The sequence below is a fragment of the Galeopterus variegatus genome, unplaced genomic scaffold (assembly GCF_000696425.1).
Source record: "Galeopterus variegatus unplaced genomic scaffold, G_variegatus-3.0.2 Scaffold124, whole genome shotgun sequence".
Lineage (NCBI taxonomy): Eukaryota > Metazoa > Chordata > Mammalia > Dermoptera > Cynocephalidae > Galeopterus > Galeopterus variegatus.
This window is the reverse complement of record NW_007726235.1, coordinates 1,014,200-1,026,330: the sequence shown is the minus strand read 5'-3', so window position 1 is coordinate 1,026,330 and position 12,131 is coordinate 1,014,200. Positions and strand designations below refer to the sequence as shown.

The window sequence follows — 12,131 nt, the reverse complement described above, 5'->3', positions numbered from 1 at the left end:
AGTGACTAGAAATGATGAATAATTTCTGAGTTAATCATATCTAGTGCTAAAGTCTATCACGATCAAGGGACCTAGAACTGCAGAGGGGTAGAACTTTAATCACATGACAAAATCTGAGGAGTGAGTCCAAAAGCCTAAATACGTGAAGTCACAGAAAAAAAGGCAAACTTTTTTGCTCAAAAGGCCAAGTTTCATTCTAAAGGCAGAATGTAGTTTCTAAAGTTACACATATACTTCCACTTTATAAAGCAAATCTTTGTAAAAAATGTTTGAAGGCAACTTACTTTTTCAAAGAATTCTATAATAAATAAAATGGAAACGATCACTGTTCCTCCAATTGTGTTTGGATTTTCCTATAATATCGCAGTCTCTTAAAGCAAGGGACAATTGCCTTTCACTTTGAGGCTGCAGTGACAGCTTATCTAATTGCTTCGTTTCATGTTTTTTGGGTGTCTGACAGTGGGGCATTTATGCCTCTGCGGTTTATCTTTTCCCGTGCACCTGTTTTGGTCTGGGTCCGTGGGTGTGCCTGTGTGCCCATCTGTGCTGTGGAGGGATCTGCCCCTTTGCCCATGCATCTGGATGTGTATCTTTGTGTGCATTTGTGTGTCTCTGCAGATGGGTATGGTGAAATGAGTTTCTGCAATCCATGAAATCATCTTCTGCCAATCCTTAAGTTTAGTAGGATCAATAACAGCTCAAGTACCTGGTCTCCAATGGTATATTGCTATTCAAAACCCAGCTGTTATGCAGATGAACTGAATCCTGTGTACTGGTCGGGGGAGCTGGAGCAGCTGGGCTGGGCTGGCTGCGGGTAGTCATTGATCTCCTCTGAAGAGAATCCGCTGCAGGGGGTGGCTTCCTGGCACAGGTGCAGGCATGCGGAGGCGGTGGTGGTGGCGGGAGGGGTCTGAAGGTGAACTGGTTGTGTGGGCTGCTCTGCACATCTAAAGAGGAGAGGAGAAAAACAAAATAGAGACTTACTCTCCCACTTGGCAGTCAGGAAAACACAGCATGACAAGCTTTTCAGGATTTCAGATAATATAACCTGTGGATGGGGGGACAGTTTTAAGTTCAGTCTACCTGCAAAAAATGTCACTTAACTTACAAAAGCACGTGCAGCATGCTTATGAAATGTAAAACATTCACAGTCGCATTTACATGTAAATTCTTCAGGGCTGTAGCAGCTAACAAGTAAATGAGGCCACCTCACACAATTTGTCATAGTTTCTGCTACTGAACAAATAAATCATCAACAAGACACTAAGTTACAGAACAGAAGTGAGCTCATTTCCATCAGTAGCAAAAATCTCACTTCAGAAAATACCAGTGAAAGGCACAAATTTGTTGTAAGGAAAAGCATTCAGCACTTCAAATAAAAATATAAGGCCACATTCTGGCTTACCTCAGGAAAGGATGCTTAGTCTGCCTACACAGGAGCAGATCCACTTTAGAAAAACAGCTCACATGTGTGTAACTCAACTGTGTGAACCTATCTCTTTGCCAGCCCCCCAACTCATAATGCTACTTGTAGAAGGTAGGCAAAAAGGAGTTTGTTCAGGTTGCTATACATATTTCCATTGCCAGGCAAAGCAGTCTGCACCCCTTCCCCCCTAGCCACACCTTTCTAGGAGCTCTGCCATGTTAGCAGCAGCTTAGGCAGCAGGGAAACTGTTTTTTTCTGCTTGTTTGCAGAGGGGGCAGCCTAGGACAGCGGTCCTCAGACTTCTGTTGTTGCTATTGTTTGGTATTTTTCCACTGTTTTCCTGGCAGGCACACATAAAGAGAGTGAGTTAGAATTTGGCCCATGAGAAATACCCCAATTAAACCCTTTTGAAAAGAAATCGCTAGTGTAGCTGATAGCCACCTCGCTTCCATAGGAGAAACATAATAGATGTCAAGTGATTTCTTGTAACACCAGCACGTTCTGGATAAACTTTGTAGACAGCATGGCTTTGTCCCACCTCCCAAATGACTGAGAGTTGAAAAGCAGAAAAATGCCAGAGGCTTTCGATGCCTAGCAAAGGGCTCAGCTGGTTTGTGCTGCGGCCCACTTTGCAGTGGCTGATCACAGAAAAAAATCACTTCTTTCAATCCTTCCACCTCAAACTTGAATTTTAAAGACTGTCATGTTTTTCATATTTAAAAACACTATTACTGTCCCAAGAGCACAGCAAATTCTTGGCTGTATTTTCTAGTACATGTGACTCTCCCTTTCAATAAACTTGTTATATGAAAATCTGAATTGTATAAAAGATAGCCACGGAAGGGAGTAGTGAACATTCATTTTATATAAAGAATTCATTTAGACGGTCAGCTCTCCTTGTATGATTAAAAGAAACTAAAATGCTTCATGAATTTTCTAAATCACCCCCACTAGGCCCAGCTCAAATCCCATACCCACTAAAAAAATCATCACAAGTACTTAACATCTCATTAATTTTTTTAAACTTCTGGGCTCATACTCATAACCATAACCAGAAATATGCATTCCATTCTAGGACTCAAGGAAGCATAGAGTGCTGAAACCCAAAAGACCATGGAAATCCTCTCATTCTGCAGATGAGAAAACCTGTCCAGGGACAGTTGGTAAGTTAGTGGCATGGCCAAGACTAGAACTCACATCTCCTGGCCCTCTGGCCAATACTCCACTCTCTGTATTGCAGATCTCTGTAATATGAGTTCTCTTTTCTTTCTTAAGATTTAGAGACACAGAATCTTCCATATTTTCTGGATTTTAACCTATGTTTATATGTATGCTTCGCTCCTAGACCATAACTCCTTAAATGTGGAAAGGAAGGCAGTGTGGAAAGAGTACAGGACTTGGAGGTATGGCAAACCTCGGTTTAAGTTCTGCCTCTGCCACTTAGATACTCTAATCTCTCATTTGTAAAATGGAGATCGTAATCCTTTTTTCTAACAAGTTTAATTCATGTAAAATGTGCTTTAACATAGTATGTCAGTGACTATTTGTTTATTGAATGTAGTAGAAGTATAAAACTTTAATTAAATCTGGAAAGAACCATAGGGATCATGTAGTTCAGCTCCCCCGCTGCCTTTTCCACTTGCCATTTTATTGATGAGAAACCTAAGGCCCAGAGAAGTGAAGTGAGTTGCTCAGTCATTCAAATTGTATGAGTTTGTCTACTTATGCCTGATGGTTCCCAGCCCGGTACTCTTTCCATGTTGCTTTTCTGGAAAATAAATATGACTCTCTTCTCCAAGTTTAACCCTTCCTGTTCTTACCATAAATTTGGCACCTGAATTTACAATATTACAACATTGCCTTGATGTCCTATGTGTTTTTTCTTATCTCTAAAAGTACGAAGGTACTTCTAAAAGTTCATAGAAAGATGTGTATTATCTTTTAATTCTATTATTCCAGGAACTTCATGAAGTACCCTTGTAGACTACATGTTTTTAAGAGCAAGGTTATCTTCCACTTCTCTCATATGCCACACAGCATTGAGCATGGTGCTGGGTACTGAGCATGACCGCTATGATCGCTAAAGCTCTCACTGACCGAAAAGGGTTTCACTGGTCCATGGGACCTAGAGAACCACCTCCAGTGTTCCTGTTGGCTCCCATTCTGATGTAGCTATTAGATATCTATTCAATTGTTCACAGAGAAGTAGGTTTCCCCCTTGGATGTCTCAGTGGAAACTCTCCAATAACCATGGGGAAGTACAATGATACTTTTGGAGCTCAGAAGGTGATACCCCAAAATATAACACTGTGGCGTGCTGAGTATGCTGAACTAAAGGAGACTGGAAAGCCTCCAAAGCAACCTCAGAAGCAAGTTCTCTCTGACCTCCTGCCCTCCTGCCTCTCACTCCTCTTTCTCCCCTGAAATGAGTCAGAATTCCTGTCCCCCAAGGCAGGTCATAGAAACTAGGATCTCTCTCCCTCAAAGCAAGCCATAAAACCTAGAAATATCATCCTAACCTGCCCCTGCCTTTCTGTGTAGGAGCTGACCACAGGGAAATTCTCTGACCTATCTTGTCTGATATTAGGTCATAAGACCCTCGTTCCAGAGAGGTCCTGCCCCATACCCTAGAGGAAGGAATGCTATACAGAGAGGCTACGAAGAATCTGAACAGGCAGGCCTTGTGGGGTTTCCCCCTCAGTCTATTACCATTAAATCATATCCTTTTGTCCAATCACATTTCTACATGGCTGTACATTCTTCATCCAATCTGAGCATAAAATGGGCAGTTTTCCAGGGATCTTTGGATCTTCCTTTCTGAAGGCTCCAAGTCACATAAACTTTGATTAAATAGATTCGTTACACTTTTCTTTTGTTAACCTGCCTTTTGCTAGAGGAGTGTTGACGGTAACCCTTATGATGGAAGAGGAAAGTGATCACACCTTTCTCCCTTAAAATATCCTGAAGAAGGTGCTTCAAATAATGCCCCTCCAAGATGTGAAAGAGCAGCAGTGACACACTACAGATTTGCCGTCTAAAGCCGTGTGTGGGACAGAACTTAATGACCGAAGGAAAGGGAAGCAGAGGATGGGAGTCCAGAATTAGAAGAAGAGGAATCAATTTTAGGTCTTGTGTTCAGAACACCTCCAAATGACATGTGTGACATCTACTAACCTAATCAGTAGGTGTTTCTGTCACCACAGCTGTTCAAAAGAAAATTTTACAGTTGTGAAAAAAAAAAATCATTCTATCATTGGAATTTACTGCTTGCTTGATTTCCTTGAAATCCTTGCAACTCTCTTATTGTTATGAAAAATGATAAAAATTTTACTTCATTGAAAAGTGCAATCATGTTATTCTTATAACATTTCTGCTGCAGGTAGAACTGCTTTGCATAGTCATTTTGAGTATATATGTGTATATGTATATATATACAGAGATATGTACATATATGCATGTTTTAATTTTTATCTATTTTACTGTGTATTTATAGTTCCACATTTCAAATATGTGGAGGCTTCTATACTAGTTAATACTGTCTTTAAACACTTCTACAATATGGGATTGTTGCACTGAGTGGAATACATCCAGACCTTAAGACCTTATGAAATGCAAATGATCTCAGATTTATTCTTTTTCTCACCTCAGGAAAAATATGGGAAAAGCACTTGTTCCCTCCCAAATGAAGTAATTTAATCCTTGGGCTCCATGAAATGGGATTTCTCAACATTAAACAATAATGAAAAATACATTAGTGTTCAGAGTCAGGAGCTCTAGAACACCATTTCCAGGGAGTTAAGAATCACATGCACTCACTTCCAAATGAATCTGGCAACTATACACTTCTGTGCCCAAGAAAGGTGTAAGGAGAGGGGAAGGAGTTGGACTGGTGATTATGCAAATGTGGATATCTAGACCTACTTATAAAGCTTTCTGAAAGTAAATTAAGTTTTCAGATGGAAAGGTCTAATTCACATAATGGACTTGGATAGGAGCCAGTTTCAGGTTTGAGGTCCTAAAATAACCTGGTAAAATAATCTCTCAGGGAAAAAATTCTTCCAAACTGTAGATCTAAGGCATTTTAGGTGTGGCAGAGCTGTTAATAGAAGTATAAGTCTTCAGAAACAGCATTGCCCTTGTCTCTAAAAGGTAAGTCGGAGGAGAAAGTTGTCATGCATAGTTTTTTCTTTTTTTCTCTTTTTGCAAATAAATCTTATTTTGGATCATGTGTTAGAGAAAGTTTTCACCAGAAATTATAATCTCTCAGCTTAGAAACACTGTATGGAAACTTATCTGGGTGTCTATGAGGGTGTTTTGCCCCTTATATTTCATTAACAAATACAGTCAATTCTGCTACAAGGTGATGCATGCATTTTTAAAATTCTCAGCAGTATGCAAAACTAAGCAAGGGAAAGGGTTTATGGAAAAAATGGGATTAGGGACACAACAGTCAAAAACATCATCGATGACACTTTTTTTAAAAAAAATGAACCTAGGGCCGGCCCGGTGGCACACTGCTACAGTGCGCCGCTTGGGAAGCGCGGTGGCGCTCCCGCCTAGGGTTCAGATCCCACATACAGACCGGCCGCTCACTGGTTGAGCGAGGTGTGGGAGCAACACCGAGAGTTGCGATCCCGTAGCCGGTCCCGGTCCGGTACAGGCGCGACACTGAGGGTTGCGATCCGTTGCCGGGCACGAAAAAAGACAAAAAGGAAAAAAGAAAAATGAACCTACTAAGAATGGTAGCATAGTTTTACACACATTAATGTTTAAGAAATACATAAATGCCATAGCAAATATGACACTTTACCCTTAAAAAGTCCTGAAGTTTGCTTGTGAAAGTGGATGTCGGAAGGGTTGCAAATTGTGAGTTATTGTGAAGTGGTGGATGGCGGGTTATCCAACTAGGACAGAATGTTCTAACACCAAACGTGGACGGGCCAGGCTCCCAATACATGTGGTGAACTGAGATAGCTGGTGGGCATTTCCAGTGCATGCACGGGTCCATTTTGTGTATTCTTATGTGGCTCATTCCGTTGTATGCAGTTTTCTGCCTTCATCTAGTGCTTTTAACAGATGGAATGGCGCATATGCAAACGTGAAATTTGTCTTCAGTTCAAACTGTTCTCAAACATACCAATAGTAAGGGAACAAATTAATGTTTTGAAAACAAGCATTGTAGCAGAACTGACTGTACATGCAACATAATTTTCTCTAAGTGTTAAAAATAAATATTGTCAGTATTGCAGTAAAGCCAGATAGATCATTTTTCTTGAAAAAAAATGACCAAAGTAGACACATGCCTAGTTTTTCTCAGATTCATGTACTAAATTGATCATTCTTTTCTTTAGTGATATTATGCCAATATCCACCCCCAAATATTTTCCCCAAAGTTACTGTGCAGTGTATGTTGCAAAAAGGGGCACATATATTCCTACAGCTCTAGCAAAAGGCCACAGAGAGTCAGAAACCATATCTGCACTTCCTGACCTTAGTCTGTGTTTCATCACCCCATTGGACAAAGGGGAAGGTAGCTCCAAATTTCTTTACCTGCAACTCTGGAATTAAAAAAACTCTGAAAATTGAGTTTTTTTTTTCTAATTCATTTGGTGGCAAAATCTTACCTGAAGTGATATGAGGATATTTATGGTCTTTATTTATCTCATTGAATGAGTTTTAATACATTTAGCTGTATTACTATTAATGCATTTAATTAAGGGGTGCTGGCCCACACCCCACTCTGGGCATTACATAATATGCAGTATATGCATGGAATTACCTTTGTAAAATCTGAAAAATTCTAAATTTTGAAATAAGTGGACCCCAAAGGTTTAGAATAAGGGATTATGAGCCTATATTAGTATTTAACCACCTTCCTGAACTCTCATGAGGCAATAGTAATTAATGCCTACAAAGACTGTAGCAATCTACATGTGCAAAGAACATCAGGGCACCGAGGGTTATTGCCATAACTACTTATGTCAAGTCTCTCAAAGCCAATTACAAGCTTTTGGTTTCTTGAGTTGCTTTTTTGAGCTGTTCTCTGCTCCTAAGCAGGAGAGGGGATAAAAGGAAACAGGCTTAAAAGAAAGAGGAGAGGCTTATTTTTTTTTATATTAACAATTGCTACTAATTCTAAACATATATTACTACTTTACAGTACTTGTCACAAGGAGCTTTCCTAACCTATGAAGAGTTAGTTTTTAAATTTGCATGTTACAGCTAATATTCATTAACTTCATAGTGCTCAATGATCATCAAATTAGTCTTAAGTGTTTCTGGCTGTGGACACTTCTGTTCTCAACCTTATAATTATTATTAGAGGCTCAAATGATAAGAAGGTAAGAAAATTGGTTTTCAGAAGAAAATAGAGTAAACAAGTATAGCTTATCAAATAATACTGCTTTAATATTTATGTACCAACAGCCTTTAATAAAAGCAGATTCATCAGTTAAATAAACCACTGGATTGAGAACAGAGATAAAATCTATTAAATAGCTAATGTTTAATAAATATTTGGGTATATATGGGCGTGTGTATGAGTGAGACACAGACGACAACACAAAGAGGCAGAGGGAGAGAGGAAGAGAGGAGAATTCACAATCAGGGCAGATGACTGCAGGAGAAGAGTCAGAAACTCTGGGGGAAGGTTAACAATAAATTACAACGTTTTCTAGTTTACATGGGTTCAATGTGGTTCTGGATTATTGCACTCTGCATGGTTCCCGCAGCCTTGCAATACTATGTTCTGTCTTTGAGATTGTAAAGTACATCCCTCTGAGGACTTTGAATGGTCCTCTGACTAATCCAGCCAGTGAGATAGTATGCTCTGTTAATTTTTGTCAGTTATGTTGATCTTTGTTACAACCTCTAGAAGTAAAGGTCAACACTGAAGCACCTACAATCCTTTGACATGTTTGTGCTGAAACTCCTATTTATACTTCAGTGTCTGTCCATAAGCTGATGTTTATCTTCAAAGATGTGCTAGTCTACCTCCAAGAAGTCTAAACTTTCTATTTTCTAGGTCTCCTTAGTCTCTTTTCCTTTTCTCCAATGTGTTATACAAACATAACAATGAATCAAAGACCCTTAAAGCAGTGCTCCTGCAACCCATTCCTCCCTGTCTCTGCTATAGGGAGAATCCAACTGTGCTGTGCACTGTATTGACTTTACATAGTGCAATTAGCCAATCTGAGGCATAATAGTCAATGTTTCTGCCAATAAGTAGCTGGTTTGTTAACTCAATCAACGCTCTGACATAGATTAAGACAAACAACCTAGGACTTTACAACCAGAAAACAAAGAGAGGGCTGTGGTAAATGCTATTTTGCTTAAATTATTGAAGTAAGCCTTTAACTACCTAATTTTCTTGGTTGTGAAAATAAAGGATGGATATATCTTTGTTTATATTTTCAGAGTAGTATGGCGATATTAAAAGAAAAATGAAGTTAATACATTTGTTACCTTAGAAAATCGTCATTTTTCTAAATAGAATGGTAAAGAATTTTACTTTATGGTACAATTTGGAATTTTAAATGTCAATATTTAAATATTAATCTATGGTATTAATTAACAATTGAAATTAGCAGTTGGCCAAACCCTTTTCACTATGGTCTTGAAGGAAACTGTTATCTATTGTGTACCGTGAAACATGAAGTAGATAATTGCCCTGTTTTATCTTATGCTGACAATGATGCTGTGGCTTCCATTATTAGCCAGTGAAGTATATCAAAAAGAAAATATAAAAAAGTAATGATCCTTAAAATTTTCATATTCAGTTTATACTCAAACTAAAGTTGTATGTAGGTATTTTAATTATTTTCAATCCCAAATTCATTATTTATTTACAAGTAGGTAATGGAGGGTTATGAATTAATTGACAGCGAATCATTTAATAAATTAGTTAATAACAGATATTCTGAAATTTTACAAATTTTTCATTTTCAGAGCTTCATTTTTATTACAGTGTTGCAAATGGTTACCCGATATTTGTTCAAAAAGCAGTGAATGAAAATCATTCTAATGTTAGTTTTGAAAATGGAACTTTGAATGTTTGAAGCACAAATAAAACATTGACTCTGTCTGAAGTTCTAAGAAAAATATTTTTCAAACTACCATATGTCAAATAATGAGGGCATGCTATATTAAAAGTAGCTGAAAACAAAAAGCAAAGGACAAAAGTTCTAAAGAATAAAAACAAAGCAGGGGGAGTAGGGTAGCACGGGGAAGTTTTTACCCCCCACCCGAATTTTTCAAGTGGAGACTGAAGATAAAGTTCTGATTACTAATACCACCACCTAACCATCATTGTATGGCTATTAGGTGAGAAGGTTTCTGGTACCCTGTAGTTTCTCCCCCTTAGCCCAACTTTGGGAACAAAGGGGACCCGTGGCACCTAGTAGACTGATGGTGAGGAGTCCTGGCATCTTTACTTGAGGGCTGAACATGTACATAGACCCCATCTGGGAAAATGGGAAGAGATGACACTGTCATAGCAGTAATTTGCAAGACCCAGAGGATTCTCAGATTTCACTCATGTTTTGGCCCATTGCTTTAGCTGAGCAGTGCTCAACTACAGGATCAAAACATACCAATGTTTTGTGATCACCTGTTACCACAATAGAGGACTGAAGTCCACAAATGATTTATTTTAAAAAAGAAAAATGAGAGAGGATTCAAGGTGATGCCTCTAATAGTACCACTCTCACTGAGTCGCACTGGATGTGCTTTCCTGGATGGGCGAGAAAGGGGTGGGGTTACAGCTAGTGACAGGAATTGGGTATAACCCTGATCTTATAAGCCATTTTAATAGCTGATTTCCATGTACACATGTCTGTAAAATGATCCTATGCATACCATGGGCATGATGAAGGTTTGCTTATCCTCCCCATCCCCCAGAAAAAAAGAAAATTGGGGGGATTGAAATAAGTCCTAGTGTTCTCACACCAGTGTTTTATACATGTACATGCTATTCAAATGTGTTGGGGCCAAAAAAAATTGAGAATTGTGATCTCGATGGCTGCCGGTAGAACACTACTAATCTTTCTACCTGACATCTTTTGGGTTACTCGGGGAGTCTCCTAAGAAGTGCGAGCAGGGAATTAATAGTTCTGTAGGAAAGACAGAGCATATTTTACTTCCCCTCTTGCATTCAAGCTATGCAAGTACTTGTCTTATATCAGGATACAGGTCTGAATCACCTTTATATCTCCCCCACACAGCAATGACTTTATTCAACACAAGTTTATTATTTTGTTTGTTTGCAAATTTAATTGATTTTTGAGTGAATTCAAAATTTTAAAGTTTGAATTCAATCAAGTTTTATTTTATATAAAAAATTATAGCAACTATAGCGAGAGAGAGTGTTTTAGGATGCCAAATAATTTATTTGATTGAATTCTTCATATTCCTACCAGCTGTTTTGGTATTGTGTGAGCACAGCCTGTATCTGAAAAGTTTTCTGTCTGACGTATTCATTGATGGATTCCCTCATTATTACAAATTTTCATTTTCTTGTTTTTCAACATGGTATTTTAGTGAGATGTTAAATACAGCTATGATTTGGAGAGGTGCCAATATAAAGACCTATTACTCAGCTTACCTTATAAACTTTGCTTATGCTTAGCTATGCATATTTAACTTATTTTATTTTTCCTTCAAAATCTGATTTATTCCCTCAATTACATTACTGCTTATCTCCCTGGACTCCCTCCAATTTAACTAGGTCTTTATGGTTCCCCAAACAAAATGCAACATTCTGGATGAACATCACCTAGAATACAAAAAAGTTATTTGATAAATTCTTTCGTAATGATGTCTTTTTACATGTAGCCTCAAACTACGTATAGATTGCACTTGAGACTTCATTAACTGGAAGATGGCTAATGAAGTCATGAGAAAGCAGCTCAATTAGGAAATACACTGATATATTGATATAGATGTGTCTGCTAGTGGATCAAGTGAAATGTCCATCAAAATAAGCAAATTAGTGGACTCTACTAATACAGTGTTGGAGTGGACTCAACAATGATGAATTCAGAGAGACAACACCCCCTCACCCCACTGAGTTTAAGGCAATGTATAGTGCATTAGGAAAACTAAAAAATTTGCTTGTCTCAAGGAGAAGAAAATCAGCTGGCATAAATAGAAGAAAAAAATGAGAGCATATGTTGAAGACACTATGAATATATGAGACTGCAGTAACACATATAGATGGGAATCCTAGAAATTAAGAAACCATTTCATTGGCAGTGATTGATAAATGTTTCCTTTAAGCAAATACCTTAAGCAACTGAATTTATAGTTAAGCTCATTTGAATAACTTTTTTCAAGAGGTCTCAGGGGAAACATTTTATGTATGATAGGTGAGATGCTGAGAGAGATAGAGTATTAAACAAACATTGCTAATGTGAGGCAGTTTCTCAAAGAGAATTCTTGTAGTGCCTGAAATCAGTGAATGAGTACACGGAAGCTCCTTTCTGTGTATTAATACTAGGGGTCTGTACCGGACCAGGCCACAGAGTGTAATCTGGGTTTATAGATGGGCATGATGACAGCCTGGGTTTGGTTCAAGTTTGCCTTTACTTTGGTTTACTCCTAAACAGCAAATAGCACTACAAAGAATAGAAATAGAATTAGGGGCTAAGCCCGTGGTGCACTCGGGAGAGTGCGGCACTGGGAGCGCAGCAGCGCTCCCGCCGCGGGG

General features: G+C 38.5%; 1 protein-coding gene across 1 annotated transcript in view; it reads right to left on the bottom strand.

Annotated features, from left to right (window-relative positions):
* Window positions 1–706: 706 nt before the first annotated feature.
* The window catches only part of LOC103603762 (teneurin-1-like), a gene marked incomplete at its 3' end in the record, with an annotated part of 204,865 nt that continues 193,440 nt past the window's right edge, over window positions 707–12,131 (bottom strand). Inside the window, exon 4 of the mRNA XM_008588343.1 lies at window positions 707–947. Coding sequence (XP_008586565.1) covers window positions 707–947 — 241 coding nt within the window. The remainder of the gene's footprint in view (window positions 948–12,131) is intronic.